The 19,105-nt window shown below is 47.3% G+C and overlaps 1 protein-coding gene and 1 long non-coding RNA gene across 3 annotated transcripts in view; both read left to right on the top strand.

The window, feature by feature from the left end:
- Positions 1–19,105, top strand: part of LOC308486478 — a 260,503-nt gene that overhangs the window by 46,317 nt on the left and 195,081 nt on the right. The gene's annotated exons all lie outside the window — the stretch shown is intronic.
- PRKCQ (protein kinase C theta) overlaps positions 1–19,105 on the top strand; it is a 52,744-nt gene that overhangs the window by 2,549 nt on the left and 31,090 nt on the right. For both annotated transcript variants that reach the window (XM_081022820.1, XM_081022821.1), the window contains exons 2-3: positions 11,490–11,615; positions 16,778–16,977. In XM_081022820.1, coding sequence (XP_080878946.1) covers positions 11,498–11,615; positions 16,778–16,977 — 318 coding nt within the window. In that variant the 5' untranslated portion in view covers positions 11,490–11,497. The remainder of the gene's footprint in view (positions 1–11,489; positions 11,616–16,777; positions 16,978–19,105) is intronic.

Raw genomic sequence — 19,105 nt, 5'->3', positions numbered from 1 at the left:
AGTGTCTGGGGAAACCCAGCCAGATGGGCGGGGTACAAATAATAAATTGTTGTTGTTGTTTAGTCGTTTAGTCGTGTCCGACTCTTTGTGACCCCATGGACCAGAGCATGCCAGGCACTCCTGTCTTCCACTGCCTCCCGCAGTTTGGTCAAACTCATGCTGGTAGCTTCGAGAACACTGTCCAACCATCTCGTCCTCTGTCGTCCCCTTCTCCTTGTGCCCTCCATCTTTCCCAGCATCAGGGTCTTTTCCAGGGAGTCTTCTCTTCTCAGGAGGTGGCCAAAGTATTGGAGCCTCAGCTTCAGGATCTGTCCTTCCAGTGAGCACTCAGGGCTGATTTCTTTCAGAATGGAGAGGTTTATTATTATTATTATTATTATTATTATTATTATTATTAGTCAGCTGAGCCATGGACTGCTCAGTCTGCTCTCTGGTGTGGGAGGGCTTCTTCAAGGTTATTTCTCTTTAAACCAGACCTTGAACAGACTATCTTTTGACAGCCCTTCAAGATCAAAAACTGGCCTTTGCAAAGTTGGAGACCAGGTTACCATCTCAAAAGGACGTCTAGAGAAACAACTGGTGGCAAAAAAACCAAAACTTGTTGACTTTTTGCTCTTATTAGTGGGATGCCCTTCCTCAAAGAGATCCGTTTTGCACCTTGCTCAATGCTAAGCAATTTTTTATTTGGAAAAGCATCTGCAAGTACAGACCAATTTAGGACTTCTGAACTCATGGTGTGTTCCTGGTAGGGGTGGGGAATAAATTTGATTTGATTCACATGTAAAGGTGAAGCTGCCTAATTCAAAATACCATTTGAAGTAAAACACAACCTCCTTTGAAAGCCACACTTTTCTGAATTTTGTAATTCGGTTCTTCAGCCAAATATTGTGTGGACAAGTGCATATACAGGGTGATTCATAATGAAATATACAGTTTCCATTTATAGTGTGTTGAAACTGTATACTTCATTATGAATACCCTGTATTAGGATAAAGTGTGCGTATAGATGCATATGTTAATGAAAAAAAGAGCACACAGAAAAGCATCATATATGGGAAAATTGATTTGCAGAAATGTGTGTGTTGGACGAAATTGCATGCAAACTATATGCATTAGGGGAAAGCCTCGTGAAAATGCTGATGAATTTACATGTTGACTTCTTTTTACTGCAAACTGATCTGAAAATGTGGCCTTGCTGATGTTTTGAACGAGAAGCAGAGAGAAAGCAAAACTGACAGATTTGTCTGTCCATGTTTCTGGGACTGCTGCTTTTATTCTTTCACCGTGTTGATTGATGCTTGTTGTTGTTTTATCAATTTTAATATTGATCTATGACCCCCCTTGAACATTCGGTTTTGAGTGGAAAGACAGCTCCGTAAACATTTCCAGTAAACAAACTGAAAAATGTCTAAGTGAGGTTTTGTAGGTATGAGTTGTTGGGGAGGAAATAGAAAATAAGGTAAAGGGACCCCTGACCATTAGGTCCAGTCGTGACCGACTCTGGGGTTGCGGCACTCATCTCGCTTTATTGGCTGAGGGAGCCGGCGTACAGCTTCCGGGTCATGTGGCCAGCATGACTAAGCCGCTTCTGGCGAACCAGAGCAGTGCACGGAAACGCCGTTTACCTTCCCGCCGGAGCGGTACCTATTTATCTACTTGCACTTTGACGTGCTTTCGAACTGCTAGGTTGGCAGGAGCAGGGACCGAGCAATGGGAGCCCACTGTGTCACGGGGATTCGAACCGCCAACCTTCTGATCGGCAAGTCCTAGGCTCTGTGGTTTAATCCACAGCGCCACCCGCGTCCAAGAAAATAGGACCCTGCCTTATACTGAGTCAGGCCGTTGGCGTCCTTGTAGCTCAGCGGCTTTCCAGAGTTTTGGAGAGAAGCTGTTCCTAGCCCTAACTGGAGCTGCCGGGGACTGAACCTGTGACATTCTGCATGTGAAGATGATGCTCTGTGATTCTTCCCTCATTCTCCAGCGTTCTGATTCTGGTGGCCTAATTCTGAGGGGCACCAGTGTTGGCACAGGAGCACTGCTTCCTTTAAGACCCACGAGATGTGTTGGCTCCCAGCACCTCAAATTAAGTGTGACAGTTAGGTGGCAGAAAGTTGAGAGAGTGTCAGTGTGTGGTTGGAGCAGGAAACTTACAGGCGGAGAGTCAGCCGTTCCAGGAAACGGAGCTGTTTGAATGAGAAACCTACAGACAAAAAAAAAACAACCCTGAACGTTTGTTCCTGAACCCTGAACCTTTGTTCGCCTCACAGTGCTTTGTTTTTTCCAGGGCGTGCTCAGTGGGCAGGCACCCCAAGTGGTGTGGGCTGAGGGGTCTGCAGCCCCCCGAAAAATTCAAGGAGGGGGCTGGGCTCCCCCAAAACCCTGTGGCCTGCTCCACGGCCTTCTCCCCACTATGTCGCGCAGGGAAGAGAAAGCCAAGTGCGGAGACTAGTTCCACGCTCCTCATTACCCAGCCGGCATGCCAGCACTGGCATCGTACGCTAGGTGGGGGTGGGACATGATGAGCGGTTGGAGGATGGATGGCGGCTAACAGATTGAGGTTGAATCCTGACAAGACAGAAGTACTGTTTTGGGGGGACAGGAGGCGGGTGGGTGTGGAGGACTCCCTGGTCCTGAATGGGGTAACTGTGCCCCTGAAGGACCAGGTGCGCAGCCTGGGAGTCATTTTGGACTCACAGCTGTCCATGGTGGCGCAGGTCAATTCTGTGTCCAGGGCAGCTGTTTCTTAATTCTAGACGGTATCGGGACATTGTGTGGCAAGGTCCCAAACCCTCCTGCGAAGTGAAATAAAGAGACACAAAACAGTATTTTAGGTTAATGGGCGAAAAAGGCCACAACTTCATTGGTTACAGAATGTGAGTGGTATTGGCTTAGGCATTGGAAACCACACGACTATATCTGACTCCTGCCCGTCTGCAGGAGTCTTGGAAGGGTTAACCACCAGAAGGGGGAGCCCTGCTGATGCACATCAACTAGGAACTCCCCCAGGGTCACCGCTAGAGGTCGTGCCATGGTCCCAGCCCCCAGTCTGGGGCTTCGGACAGAGATCACGCCCGCTGGATTCCTTTAACGCAGCGGTTCTCAACCTGAGGGTCCCCAGATGTTGTTGGACTACAACTCCCATCATCCCTCAGCTCTGGCCTTGCTAGCTAGGGGTGATGGGAGTTGTAGTTCAACAACATCTGGGGACCCACAGGTTGAGAAAGGTTGCTTTAACGGAATACCGAGCAGGGAGAAAACAGGGGCAAGCCCTCGGCCGCAGGAAGTTTAAATAGCCCGTGCCACGCCCCTGGACCATCCGGATTGGACGGCCTAGGGATGATGTGGCCAAGGACCATCCAATGGCGCAAGGGCTAGCCCGCCCAATGCACGTGGGGAGGGCTTGCTCCTAGCCCGCAACATCATCTCCCCAGGAACGGGAAATGGCTTTACAGTGGTACCTCAGGTTAAGAACTTAATTCGTTACGGAGGTCAGTTCTTAACCTGAAACTGTTCTTAACCTGAAGCACCGCTTTAGCTAATGGGGCCTCCTGCTGCCGCCGGAGCACGATTTCTGTTCTCATCCTGAAGCAAAGTTCTTAACCTGAGGTACTATTTCTGGGTTAGCGGAGTCTGTATCCTGAAGCGTCTGTAACCTGAGGTACCACTATACATTCAAATTGTATGCATTGGAGCTCTAAGTGTTGTCTATGTTCATTCCACACACTCACGGAATCAATCCTTCAGTGTGTTGGCTCCTCCTCTTTGGAACTCCCTGCCCATTGATGAAATTAATACAGTGGTACCTCAGGTTAAGGACTTAATTCGTTCCGGAGGTCCGTTCTTAACCTGAAACTGTTCTTAACCTGAGTTACCACTTTAGCTAATGGGGCCTCCCGCTGCCGCCGCACGATTTCTGTTCTCATCCTGAAGCAAAGTTCTTAACCCAAGGTACTATTTCTGGGTTAGCGGAGTCTGTAACCTGAAGTGTCTGTAACCCGAGGTACCACTGTAATAATAATAATAATAATTTTGTTATTTATATGCCGCCCATCTGACTGGGTTGCCCCAGCCACTGTGGGCAGCTTCCAACAAAATATTAAAACACAAAACTGGCAACTGCCTTTGTAGTATTGTGTTTGGCATCTGCCCAAAACTTTTTTGTTGAGGTGGGTCTACCCAGCCATGTAATTATAAGCTGCCACAACCATAATAAGATAACCCACTTACCTCTGCTGCAACCCCAAACGTTATGAATGGGAGACCTGATTAGACTCTCATTCCTATCCATTCATTCTTCCCTGCATCTGTTTATTTTAATATTGAATTTCAGTTGGATGGGCTTTATTGGTTTAGTAGCTGATTGTTGCTTAATTTTTTTTGCGTTCCCTCATACAGTATGCTGCTTGGAGAAATGTTTTTATTAGGCAGCTAATAAAGGGATTGAATAAATGAATCATTTTGGAATGAAAGCAAATTAACCGGGCTCCAATTGTTGCTGCCCTTCTCCCGCACCCCAACTGTGCACCTACTAGTATTTCTCTCTGTGCAGATAGCTCAGAGACACCACAAGCTTCCAGGACTCTCTCTTCATGGGGGAAATGACCCTGTAAATGGCTTCCATGAAACTTCAGGAAAATGAAGCCTGATGTCAGGAACCGGAGTCAGCCATGATCAGCGAGAAAATACAGACGTATCTCAGCTCCCAAACGCCTTGGGAGTCAAACGTTCCGGCTCCCAAACGATCGAAAACCAGAAAGGAGTGTTACGGTTTTCAAACATCCTTTTGGAAGCCGAACATCCAACATGGCTTCCAATGGAAGCTCCTGCAGCCAATCAGAAGCCACGTTTTGGTTTCTGAACGTTTTGGAAGTCGAACGGACTTCTGAAACGGATCCCGTTCGACTTCCGAGGTACGACTCTACCCAGTGTAGGTGAAGTTAACTCTTTATTCAAAGAAACCAAAACAGCACAGGCCTAGTGATTACAGCAACTCTTCCCATTAGGTCTCCCCAAATGAGGCAATTTTGGGGGCTGAATGCCCCCACCACTCCCTAAGATTCCTCCTCTCCCTGGGTCCTTCCCAAACAATTAGAATTCAAATAAAATCTGCGGCACTCTGGGGCTGACTGCTTAGCCCACCGCCATCTTGACCAGAAGCCAAATGTTGAGCTTTTTTTTAGGATTTTACCCCAGGAAATAAACTGCCACAGGCGCTGGATTAAACTGACCGGCAGGCTGTATACTCCCAAACAATCTCAGGCTCCTTCATCTATTTTCTCGTTGCTCTCCCCTCTTCACTCCTCTGTTTTCTGGGAGACTAGCGGCGAGGCAAGTTGGTCACAGCAGGAGGGAGAGACTCCCTGGCTCAGGGGTCAGCAAAGGGTAGGTTCCCTCCATGGGCCAGATCGTGTGCACACATGAGCCCATGTGGCCGCAATTTCCAGCATCTGCGCCTGTGCAAACGTGATTTTCGGCATCTGAGCATGCTCAGACGCTCCGGCACCGTGGAAGCGAGTCCCCACACTGTGCTGCTCTGGTTTAGCGCAGTGTACGGGGACTCGCTGAGCGGGCGGCTCAGTTCGGGGGTGGCTCGGGGGCCAGTTAAACAACCTCTGTGGGCTGCTTATGGCCCATGGGCCTTAGGTTGCCTACCCCTGCCCTGGCTTCTTCAGCAACCTGTCTCATCCCTGTCTCCTGGCCCCCTTCCTCTCCTGCCACTGATTCTGGACTGCTCTCTGCCCCAGCCTCTCCCTGCTCACTAAACCCCGTTGCCTCTTCAACTTCCAACATCTCCTCCTCCCCATCTGCCCCCTCTTCTCCCTTGAACCGCCATCCCACCACCAATCCCCTGGCTCTGAGCCTTCTTCCCCTGGGGGTTCCCTTGGGGTTCCCCAACTGGTACCTCTCACAATTCCTCTGCATCCAGCCAGTCCATGACATCTGATCGTTTAGTCACTGGCTCTCCAGTAGACTCTAAGCAAGGAGTGCAGAATACAAAAGAGGTAATGTTAGATGCCAAGTGTGCAATTAGATACCTTTGGTCCTCTCTGTGGCTGGTGTGGGTGTTTAATTAAAAGATGGACAGCTCGTTTTCCAGACCAGTATCGCCCAGAGGTGGAAAGCGCTGGCAGAAGTTGCACAATTTGAAGGCAGAGAAGTAATAATAATAATAATAATAATAATAATAATAATATTTTTTTATTTATACCCCGCCCATCTGGCTGAGTTTCCCCAGTCACTCTGGGTGGCTCCCAATCAAGTATTAAAAACAATACAGCGTTAAATATTAAAAACTTCCCTGAACAGGGCTGCCTTCAGATGTCTTTTAAAAATAAGATAGCTACTTATTTCCTTCACATCTGAAGGGAGGGCGTTCCACAGGGCAGGCGCCACTACCGAGAAGGCCCTCTGTCTGGTTCCCTGTAACCTCACTTCTTGCAATGAGGGAACCACCAGAAGGCCCTTGGCGCTGGATTTCAGTGTCCGGGCTGAATGATGGGGGTGGAGACCCTCCTTCAGGTATACAGGACTGAGGCAGTTTAGGGCTTTAAAGGTCAACACCAACACTTTGAATTGTGCTCGGAAACGTACTAGGAGCCAATGCAGATCTCTCAGAACCGGTGTTATGTGGTCCCGGCGGCCGCTCCCAGTCACCAGTCTAGCTGCCACGTTCTGGATTAATTGCAGTTTCCGGGTCACCTTCAAAGGTAGCCCCACGTAGAGCGCATTGCAGTAGTCTATTTGCAAACGTGCAGCATCTTAACTCGTCCTTTCCACAACTCCCCTAATATGAGGACTTTCTGCACTTAATCGAGCCATTGGAGAAGTTCATTTGATTCACCTTTCCAATGCAAACCTGCAAAATTCACTCTTCTCAAGGCGAATCGAAACACAGCTTTCCTTCTGAAGCCGCACTTTCTCTGAATTTTGCAATGCAGTTATCCAGCCAAAGAATGAATGCAAAAAAAAAAGTTCTTAGCCATGAAAAGTATGTTCAAAAAGGCAGTTGGTATTGGTGAAAATAATGATGCGCAGAAATGCATTGGGTTCCAGGGAAATTGCTTGCAATATAAGTGAATTCTAGGCAAAATTGCATAAGAAAATGTGTACATTGGAAAGAGCACGTTCTCAAATGTGCATGAGTTTTCACGCAGACTTTTTATGAACAAATTTGTAGTCTCATGCAGCACTGGGATGAGCTTGCCTACTAAGGAGTTGTTGCTGTTTAGTCGTTTAGTCGTGTCCGACTCTTCGTGACCGCATGGACCAGAGCACGCCAGGCACTCCCTTCTTCCACTGCCTCCCGCAGTTTGGTCAAACTCATGCTGGTAGCTTCGAGAACACTGTCCAACCATCTCGTCCTCCGTCGTCCCCTTCTCCTTGTGCCCTCCATCTTTCCCAGCATCAGGGTCTTTTCCAGGGAGTCTTCTCTTCTCCTGAGGTGGCCAAAGTCTTGGAGCCTCAGCTTCAGGATCTGTCCTTCCAGTGAGCACTCAGGGCGGATTTCCTTCAGAATGGATCGGTTTGATCTTCTTGCAGTCCATGGGACTCTCAAGAGTCTCCTGCCAGTAGCCCAATGGGTCAGTGGATCAGGATCCCTGCATTGCTGGAAGTTGGGGCTAGATCACCCTCACAGTCCCTTCCAGTTCTACAATTCTGTGATTCTAAGTGGGGTTAGGATTGCAGCCTTGTTTGTTTTTGATGGCTTTCCCCCGACTTGCTTGCATGATAGACAGGTCGGCAGGCAGGCAATTGCAGGCAGGCAATTTCCCAGGCTGCCCCCATCACTGTGTCATTCTGGAACATTCTGGAAGAAAATGGCAACCCCTACACACACACACACACACACACACACACACAGACAGACAGTTGGTCACCTTTTGCTCTTGTCCCAAAGCATGCAGTGCCCTAGGCATTCTGGGAAAATAAAATAAGATCAGTTGCTTTCACTAGAGAAAGGTGAGCTTGCTGTGAATGAGCGACAAACTGCTATGAGCAGGAGAATGGAACCGGCACCATTTATCATGCCCATTCATTCCTCAAGGCATTTTTTTCATGCTGAATTAAACCTGAATGGGCCCCCGTTTGGTTCAGTTGTTCATTCACTGCAAAATAAACGCAACATCCCTGCGGCACAGTGCAGCTGCACTACTTTAACTTGGTAAAAAAGACTTGCGCAGTACAATCCTATGCTGGTCTACTCTGCCATAAGCCCCATTAAGTTCAATGGGACTTGCTCCCAGGTAAGGATTGCAGCCTAAGGAAGATATATGTAAGAGATTAATTTGGAGTCGTGATCAGTGCAAAGAAAGGAGGTCTTTATGGTTGTCACTGCTGCAGTTTTGTTCCAGTGGAAAAAAACCTGATAACATCTCAAGCTAAAAGATCTTCTACTCTTTAGTATGTAGATGGTGTGCATTTATAGGTTGGGGGTGGGGAGGTTTTCCTCTTTAGCTCTGTCAATTCTGCCAAAGCTCTATGCAGAAAACCGACAAGGTTAAACTCGTAACAACCTGATCGTTCTTTATTGCAATTTATTTGCACTGGAGCAAACTAAGCTGGCTGAATTCGAGTCCCACTGAAATCAACGGGCCAAGTTAAACATGGCTGAAGCCTCATTGATTTCAGTGGGGCTGGACTAAATGAGCCTGGATGCAACCCACCATTGTTTAATTACCGTATTTTTCGCTCTATAACACGCACCCGACCATAACACGCACGTAGTTTTTAGAGGAGGAAAATCTGTAGGCATGCCACCCGTAGGCATTCCCTTCATAACACGCACAGACATTTCCCCTTACTTTCTAGGAGGAAAAAAGTGAGTGTTGTGGTGCAAAAAATACGGTATGTGTCTATAGTGTCTCTTCTGTATTCATACCCTTTGGTGTGAAGGGTGATTCATTTCATGGGGACCAGATTCCATTTTCTCTTTACATGATCTTTTTTTCCTTGCCCTTTGCTGGGATCAAGTGGACTTGGTGGTCTCACAGCCTTTCATTCTCATGTAGATATGGGCAGGAAGTACTGCAAAATGATTACCCCACCCCACTGACTCGGTGGTTAGGTTTTTCGGCAACAGGAACTTCACCTGTGACAATTTTGTGCTCCCTTGCAGACATAAGCAAGGCAGGGAATTCACAAAGTAAGCGCCACCCTATGTTAAATGTGGAGGAACTGCTGGGATCAGAGGCACCAGCTTGCCAGGGTGATTGGGAGAGCCAACGTTGCGCGTGGACCTCACACATGGGACGTCAGGACACTGGGAGGAGATGCAGGCAGAGTAAAACACAGCAGCCATACAGGAGGAGGGAAGGAGCTGGCCACTGGAGTTGGGCTGCAGTCAGCGCCACGTTTCCCCTTCGCAATTTGTGGACATTGGGGGACCCGGCTTCTACCTGGCCCCTACCCCAAAGATATATGGTGGCCCTGAAATGGCTCGTAATCTGGGGAACCGGGTTTGCTTCCCCGCTCCTCCACATGCAGCTGCTGGGTGAGCTTGGGCCAGTCACACTTCTCTGAAGTCTCTCAGCCCCACTCACCTCACAGAGTGTTTGTTGTGGGGGAAGAAGGGAAAAGAGAATGTTAGCCGCTTTGAGACTCCTTCGGGTAGTGATAAAGCGGGATATTAAATCCAAACTCTTCTTCTTCTTCTTGTGAGGACTCAATGAGGAGGGGGGAACCATCTATGCCACCTTGAAGAAAAAGGTGGGATAGAAACACAATAATTAAAATAATAAATTGAGCTGGCCTTTGGCATGATGCTGCCAATGTTCTTCCCGGTCTGCCTCTGGCTCCATTGTCTCCTCACTGCTGCTTCTGCCACCCCATCAAGGATTGTGAATGCCACCCCCCTCCATGACATGGTGGCATGGAAGTTGGAATACCAAACTAGGACCTGGGAGACCAGAGTTCGAATCCCAGCTCCGCCACAAAGTTCACTGGGTGATCTTCGGCCAGTCACAAGGCTTTCTCGGCAGACATTCTGGGATCAAATCAGAAAGCGTGACGGCTTCTGTAAATCCGGGACTGTCCCTGGAAAATAGGGATGCTTGGAGGGTCTGTGTTTGTTTTCCCTTCCGGTGAGGCTCACCCATCCAAGGTCCCACTCACTGGCTGACTTCATTTCCATCCAGTATACAGTGGTACCTTGGTTCTCAAACTTAATCTGTTCCAGAAGTCCGTTCCAAAACCAAAGCGTTCCAAAACCAAGGCACACTTTCCCATAGAAAGCAATGCAAAACGGATTAATCCGTTCCAGACTTTTAAAAACAACCACTAAAACAGTAATTTAACATGAATTTTACTATCTAACGAAATGAAAGCAAGAAACAGTGTGCTGCAGTCACACAATCAATCATTCAGTAGCTGAACTGGTTCCACACAGTCACAAAAAAACAAAACAAAAGAGCTGCAAAAAGAAAAACGCAAAATAAAAGCAAAACCAGACAGACCTCAGTGTAACACTCAAAACGGAAGTATAACACTCAAAACAGAGCACGTTCAGCTTCCAAAAAACGTTCACAAACCGGAACACTTACTTCTGGGTTTTCAGTGTTTGGGTTTCAAGTTGTTTGAGTACCAAGGCACTTGAGAACCAAGGTAAAAGGTAAAGGTAAAGGGACCCCTGACCGTTAAGTCCAGTCGCGAACGACTCTCAGGTTGCGGCGCTCATCTCGCTTTACTGGCTGAGGGAGTCGGCGTTTGTTTGCAGACAGCTTCCGGGTCATGTGGCCAGCATGACTAAGCTGCTTCTGGTGAAACCAGAGCAGCACACAGAAACGCCGTTTACCTTCCTGCCGGAGCAGTACCTATTTATCTACTTGCACTTTGATGTGCTTTCGAACTGCTAGGTTGGCAGGAGCAGGGACTGAGCAACGGGAGCTCACCCCATCTCGGGGATTCGAACTGCCGACCTTCCGATCGGCAAGCCCTAGGCTTTGTGGTTTAGACCACAGAGCCACCCGCCACTGTATAAATATCAAATTTAACACATCAAATTTAAATAAGACAGCATCTTATTTAACCATGCCAGCTTCCAGCCATCCCCTTGCAGTGCCATTTTGCAAACTGCTTTGCTCCTGGTTCCTTTTCGGGGCAGCTTGTGCCTGGCATTGACTTGTGCAGGGTTCACTAAGCAAACGCTTCCCCCTCGCCCCCCCTCCTCCAGCATCCAATATCCAATTTCAAGCCCTCCTGCAGCTGCCTGCTGCTTTTCACCCAGCAAAGTCAATCAGATGTCATTCCCAACCATTGCCTTGGTGACCACAGCAGCCTCCAGCGATACAGAGGAGCCGACAGCATAGCCGCTCCATGTGCCAGGGAAACTTTTGCTAACTCAGCGGGTTGCGGGACGGAGAGGGGAAATGCTGTCCGGAATGGATAAGCGACTTCTCTGTTAAATTCCCGGGCTTGCCACAGACGCTAAAACTATAACAGCCAAGGCAGTTGCGAGAGCCTCTCCTATAACGTCTGCTTTCTTCTCCTCTCAGAGACCGACATGTCTCCTTTTCTCCGTATTGGATTGTCCAACTACGACAGCGGTCCCTATCTCCCTTCCCAGGGAGATGTGATTGATCCGTATTGCGCAGTGATAGTCAAGGAAGCAGTGGAGTCGGGTAAGTGCTTTATTCTTACGTTTGAGCATGCATGTGCTTAATAACAACAACAATATTTTATTTTATTTTTATATGCCGCCCATCTGACTGGGTTTCCCTAGCCACTCTGCGAGGCTTCCAGCAAAATATTGAAGACACAGTGAAATGTCAAACCTTAAAAACATTCCCTGTACAGGGCTGCCTTCAGATGTCTTCTAAAAGTCATATGGCTGTTTATCTGCTTGACATCTGACAGGAGGGTGTTCCACAGGGTGGGTGCCACTACCGAGAAGGCCCTCTGCCTTTACCTTCACTTCTCACAGTGAGGGAACCGCCAGAAGACCTTCAGATCTGGACCTCGGTGTCCAGGCTGAACAATGGCCAATGGTCAGGGCCGGCCAACCTGTGAGGCAAGGGGAGGTGACAGCCTCAGGCGGCAGGATCCACAGGGACAGCAGATCCCAATGTAGATATTTGTGGGCCACCCACAAATATTGTTCTTGATCTTCACTCACCCTTCTTCCCTGGTGGGGAAGGGGGTGCCATCTTGTGGTTCGCCTCAGGCGCCAAAATGTCTTGGGCCAGCCCTACTAGGGGAGATGCAGCCTGAGTCTATCCAGAGTGAGTTTCAAATCACACATTAACATTGATTGATTGATTGATTGATTGATTGATTGATTGATTCTTGATCGATTGATAACATTTGTATACCCTGCTCTCCAGCCTAAAAGCATTCCAGAGCGGCTTACATATACAGTAGTCAAAACAAGACAGCACCTGCTTGCAAGGTTACAGTCTAGAGAAGCACGACACACAAGGGGAAAGGAACAAGGAGGGCAGAGGAAAATCAAAACTCAGGCACCAATTTCTAAAGAGTTGGTGTTCCTACAATGGCCGACTGGCACAGTTCAGGGGCAGGAGGGAAATGGTGGAGTGAGTTCTGCTTCCCAGCTCTCCCACTGCTGGAATGGCTGTCTCAGATGAGGGAGGGAGGCCTGATGCAGTCGGTATTTTATATGTTCTTGTCTGTCATGGTTTTATTTTCAAAACAAGATTCATATAGAATCATGGAATTCTAAGTTGGAAGGGACCATGAGGGTCCTCTAGTCCAACTCCCTGCAATACAGAGTTGTTCTTGTTGTTGTTTTTAAAAATGCCCACTGTGGGACTCGAACCCACATCTCATGCTCTACCAACTGAGCTAGCCTAGCTGTTGTTGTTATATTCCCGTTAATTGTTATGTTGCCCATTCATTCATTCAATTTATATCCTGCTCTTCCTCCCAAAGGAGTCCAGGAACGGCAAACGCAGCCATGATTATTTTCAAATATTCTAACAACAGTTTTACAAAATTGTCTCGGAGTTGCCGGAATCTGAGAGATGCCAGGAGCAGTGTCTTTCAGCCATCAAACAGGAATGATTTTAGATGCCAGTAACAAGGAAGACAGGTGTACCTCACCGGGGTGGGCGTTCCACAAATGGGGAGCCACCACAGAAAAGGCCCTGTCGCAGGTTGGTGACAACAGAGCAGCCTGCAGTTGGGTCAGAGAAAGAGCAGATAGAGACTACTTCATCCTTTCCCTCCTGTTCATTTCCCAGCTCCAAAATTGCCCTCCGTCAGCTGCTTTTTTTACCCACAGGGAGAAAGATTCAATTGTCCCATCTTTCCCCCCAAAGTTTTCTACATGCCTGGGTACTATTTCTTTTCTTCTCTTCTTCTTTTTGTCTCATCTTACTCTGTACACTTGTAATTATGTATTTTTTAATCTTTTAATAAAATAAGAAGAGGTAAAGCAGCTTGCTCAGGGTAGATTTTTTTCTCTTTTTTCCTTTTTGAGGGGGGAAACAACTACAGTAAAAGGAAGGGATTAAGCATGGGAACATTGGAAATTGTCTTTATCCTATCGAGTTCAGTGTTGTCTGCACTGGCAGCTCTCCTGGATTTCAGACAGGGAGTCATTGCCAGCCCTAACTAGGACTTGAACCCGCAGCCTTCTACATGCCTAGCAGATGTTCTGCCACTTAGCTATGACACTGGCCCTAATTCTCTCTAGTCGGCCTTCCTTTGTCCCACCCAACTTGCAGCCTTCCCAAGTGAATTTTGACTTTCTTTTCAAAAAGAAAAAAAGCAGAATAAATAATTTGTATTTTAAAGTGCCTAGTTTGGGCTACTTTATTCTCCCTGTGTTCAGCATGCAGCAGTATTTAAGTGTCACGCGATTTTAAGGAACGATTTAGGACTTGGCCATTCCAGAACTCCTCAATATGAATGGAAATCATCAGGAATCTACCTTATTTTGTAAGGCGTTCCAATTTCAGAACTGTGTAAAATAGGCCTTTATTCAAAACAGTGGCGCTAAGCAAAGAAAAGTACCTTTCAAAAGGAAAGAAAAAAGGTGCTATTGTAGTCCTTTAAAAAAAAAACACACCCAAAGAATAATCTTGAGATCCAAGAGTGCCGGCAAGCTAAAAATAATCCCTCTTAATGCAGAAAAGCATTTAGTCTTGCACAGAAAGGTCAGGGAACTTAATACACACACACACATCCCATAATGTCTTGTTGGGGAAAGAGCCAGCAAACTAAGAAGCTTTATAGAATCATGTTGCTTTGATGGAGAGGCTGAAATTGCTTAAACGAACCACCCTCAAAAGAAATGGCTCCTTCTCCGCCAATATTACTGCCCGTTAATTAAATACACTGCAATCCACATAAGTCTCGAGGCAATTAATAGGATCTTATGCAATGTCTGGAAAACCCAGAGAGATATTTCTGCTTAGCCGACATTGGCTCAGCAGGTAAGACACAGCCACAGAACGTCAAGAAAAGTCCTTGAAACCTGGGATAATTCATCAGTACACAACATTGGTACTCCCCATAGAAACTGTCCCAGTCTCTATGTCCATCCTCCACGTTAGGTCCAGAGGGTAGCAACGTGAGCACGGGGCCTTTTCTGCAGTGGCTCCCAGCTTGTGGAATACTCTTCCTCTTCAAATGGGTCTTTGGCTGATTAATATTCTACAGCCTTTAAAATGTGTCTTGCTTTTTTGTTTTAATCATTCACTAGCTTCAACCCTGTATTTTATTCTGTCTTGTTTTCACCCTGTATTTTATGCGACTTGTTTCAGCTCTGAAATCTTATGATGGTATATACATCTAATTAATAATAATAATCCAGGTCAAGCAAAAGTGTGAATGAGCCCCTATGTGATCTGATATTATTATTATTATTATTATTATTATTATTATTATTATTATATCCTGCCCATCTGACTGGGTTTCTACAGCCATTCTGAGTGGCTCCTGACAGAATAATAATAATAATAATAATAATAATAATAATAATAATAATCATTAAAAACTTCCCTAGACAGGGCTGCCTTCAGATGTCTTCTAAAAGTCAGATAGTTGTTTAACAAAGCAAGCCTTCCATCTTCCTCAATGTTGCATGCATTTATGAGTTGAAATGGAGGAAATTCAGGGAGCAGGGCTGAACTTAAACTGCCTTGCAGATGATTCTGTTATTTTATTCGAACCTGCTGCCCACAAAGCAGGTGGCCCTGAAACAGGAGCCCGCAGGTGAGTAGCGCTGCTGTTGCCACTTCAGAAGAAAGGCTTTGATGAATCCTGATGAATCATGCAGAGGATGAACTCACTGCCCTTTCAAAACTCCTTTTGACCAAACAGGCCACCTGGATACCTGCAGCCTTCGGCCACCTGCCTGCCTTGGTGACATTTGCTTTTTGGAAGGCTCTGGTGTGTCTTTGAACTCTGCAGAATGAAGACTTTCAAAGTCAAGCCTCAGCCGTCCCTCCTCTAGTTACTTCCAGGATGGATTGCTGCAATGCGCTCTACATGGGGCTGCCTTTGAAGACTGTATGGAAGCTCCAATTAGTTTGGAAAGCAGCTGCTAAACTGCTAATAGGAGACCCAGGAGGTGGGATCATTTCACACCTGTTTGGAAAGAATGCATTGGTTTCTTGTCCGTTTCCAGGCTCAAAGTGCTGGTGCTTCCCTTTGGCATATGACCCAAATATGATTGATTGATTGATTGATTGATTGATTGATTGATTGATTGCATGGCCATTTAAATGTGAGCATTCATAATTTAAATGCACAATAGAACATTCCCATTAAAACACGCACAGGGAATGCTTTTCAGCCCACTGGTCACATTCCCTTTTGGGGTGGTGAGTCTTCTTCTTCTTCTTCTTCTTCTTCTTCTTCTTCTTCTTCTTCTGTGATACCTCATAGCCAAGTGTCTTCAAAAAACACAGTTTTAACAGTGAGTCTGTAAGTGACTGTGAAGGCCAGTTCTGGATCCACACATCCATCCACATTGGGGACATAGGTTTCCAGGTGGGAGTTGGTCACGGTGTGGATTTGCCAAACGTGCCTTCCAATAATAATAATAATAATAATAATAATATATTTATACCCTGCCCATCTGGCTGGGTTTCCCCAGCCACTCTGGGCGGCTTCCAACAAAGTATTAAAATACGGTAGTCTGTTAAACATTAAAAGCTTCCCCAAAGAGAGCTGCCTTCAGATGTCTTCTAAAAGTCTGGTAGTTGTTCTTCTCTTTGACATCTGATGGGAGGGCATTCCACAGGGCAGGTGCCACCACCAAGAAGGCCCTCTGCCTGGTTCCCTGTAACTTCTCGCAGTGAGGGAACCGCCAGAAGGCCCTTGGCGCTGGACCTCAGTGTCTGGGCAGAACGATGGGGGTGGAGACGCTCCTTCAGGTATACTGGACCGAGGCTGTTTAGGGCTTTAAAGGTCAGCACCAACACTATGAATTGTGCTCGGAAACGTACTGGGAGCCAATGTAGGTCTTTCAAGACTGGTGTTATGTGGTCTCGGCGGCTGCTCCCAGTCACCAGTCTAGCTGCCACATTCTGGATTAGTTTCTCCCTTTCGTCCTGAGTTCGAGCATCTTCAAAGCCCATGACACCTTTGGTAAAGGCTATTCTCCAATTGGAGCACTCACAGGCCAGTGTTTCCCAGTTGTCGGTGTTTATACTACATTTGCCTTGAGAGAGTCTTTGAACCTCTTTTGTTGCATTACGCTTCCCATTTTTACCTCTTTTGTTGCATTACGCTTCCAATTTTTAAGTAGGGGCAGAGGGGGAAGTATTTGCTCTGGATGAGATGCAACTATTCAAATAAATCCTTTTGACCCTAGAGAACGGCCAGTCCTACGTCCAGAAGAAGCCCACCATGTACCCACCTTGGAACAGCACTTTCGATGCTCACATCCACAGGGGGCGTGTAATGCACATCGTTGTGAAGGACAAGAGCGCCGAAATGGTCGCAGAAACGACGGTAGAACTCAATTTGGTTGCAGAGAAGTGCAAAAAGAAGAATGGGAAATCAGAAATTTGGGTAAGCGCCAGAGCCGTTGCTCACTTGCAGGGCCGGATTTAGGTTTGATGAGGCCCTAAGCTACTGAAGATAATGGGGCCCTTTCTATGTCCAGCTGTCCTTTGTCAACAACAAATTGTTACTGTTTTTTGTGTTGAATATATGCTATATGGTAATTTATGGACCTAATAGATATCTCAAGCCCTTTGCACATGTTGCCATGTAACCAGTCCATGCAGAATGTAAGGTAAAGGGTAAAGGGAACCCTGACCATTAGGTCCAGTCGTGGACGACTCTGGGGTTGCGGCGCTCATCTCGCTTTATTGGCCGAGGGAGCCGGCGTACAGCTTCCGGGTCATGTGGCCAGCATGACTAAGCCGCTTCTGGCGAACCAGAGCAGCACACGGAAACGCCGTTTACCTTCCCGCTGGAGTGGTACCTATTTATCTACTTGCACTTTGACGTGCTTTCGAACTGCTAGGTGGGCCGGAGCTGGGACCGAGCAACAGGAGCTCACCCCGTCGCGGGGATTCGAACCGCTGACCTTCTGATCAGCAAGCCCTAGGCTCTGTGGTTTAACCCACAGCACCACCCACGTCCTTTAGAGAGATGCTCTACCACTGAGCTAATTAATGGAGACTCTTTTCCTTAAAAGCCATCTGCAGTCAGTGGGAGTTGCCAGTTCCTGCAGAATTGAAACACTTGGTTTCAATAAGCCTGCTGTGAATTTGCTCAGTCTGAAGGACACTCTTCTAATAGACTTTGCTTAGATTTAAAAAAAAATAAAAATCCCCTTTGGGCAGGAAGAATAATTGGCAGTCATAAAACTGACTTGAGCTTGAATTCGTTCATGCCTCGCCAGGGATTTTACTCCAAAAACTTAATGGAAAGCTTAATGAAGAAATGTAGAGAACTGTATAGATCATGATGCAACTGTCCTGGAAGCTTTTGAAATGCACTTGTGTAAAACATTATTGCTGGGGACGCAGTACCTCTGGTGCTCTGGTTATCTCCCGCTTGGACTACTGCAATGCGCTCTACGTGGGGCTACCTTTGAAGGTTACCCAGAAACTACAACTAATCCAGAATGCGGCAGCTAGACTGGTGACTGGGAGCGGCCGCCGAGACCACATAACACCGGTCTTGAAAGACCTACATTGGCTCCCAGTACGTTTCCGAGCACAATTCAAAGTGTTGGTGCTGACCTTTAAAGCCCTAAAAGGCCTCGGTCCAGTATATCTGAAGGAGCATCTCCACCCCCATCGTTCAGCCTGGACACTGAGGTCCAGCTCCGAGGGCCTTCTGGCGGTTCCCTCACTGCAAGAAGCCAAGTTACAGGGCACTAGGCAGAGGGCCTTCTCGGTAGTGGCACTCGCCCTGTGGAACGCCCTCCCACCAGATGTCAAAGAGAACAACAACTACCAGACTTTTAGAAGGCAGCCCTGTTTAGGGAAGCTTTTAATGTTTGATGTATTACGGTATTTTAATATTTTGGGGGGAAGCCGCCCAGAGTGGCTGGTGAAGCCCAGCCAGATGGGTGGGGTATAAATAATAAATTATTATTACAACGTTTCTGAGGATGGGTGACGTATTGACCTTCTTACATTTGTGATCACCAGACTGAATGATAAATGCAGGAGAGGGTACTGAATGCCTAGATCTGAACTGCACAGTGCAATCCTGTTGCAGAGTTGGGGCAGGTTCAGAAAAGGGGCAACCCAAATGGTCACCTATTTAGATGACTTTAGAAGAGGTTTAGCTGAATTTGTGGGCTATCGATGGCTATGAGCCATGATGGCAAAGCTCTGCCTCCACTCTGGAAGTGTGGTGGTCCTGAGGGTTAACCATGTGGCGAGGTCTGAGTCCGATCCAAGGTCGAGGGTGCGGTATGGAGGCTGTCCATCAAAGCTGTAGCTGGGTCCAAGGTAGGGAGTCAGGCGGGGTCAGGAACTCTGGCAGACGAGCAGGACAGGGTGCAGGCAGGAACCGGCTAGCAACAACGTTGCTCCCGCAACCTGGGACTGGGGCTGACTGGCTTTTATCTGCCCCGAGGCATAGGGCAGCCCCAATCCTCTGGTGACTCACCTCTCCTGGCCTGCAGGTGAGCACTCCTCCTGCGGGAACTTAGTTCCCTCCGCCTCTCTGCCCT

This window comes from Podarcis pityusensis, assembly GCF_964106645.2.
Source record: "Podarcis pityusensis genome assembly, chromosome: 10".
NCBI classification, from domain to species: Eukaryota; Metazoa; Chordata; class Lepidosauria; order Squamata; family Lacertidae; genus Podarcis; species Podarcis pityusensis.
The sequence above is the reverse complement of the archived record's forward strand: the minus strand, read 5'-3'. Positions and strand labels throughout refer to the sequence as shown.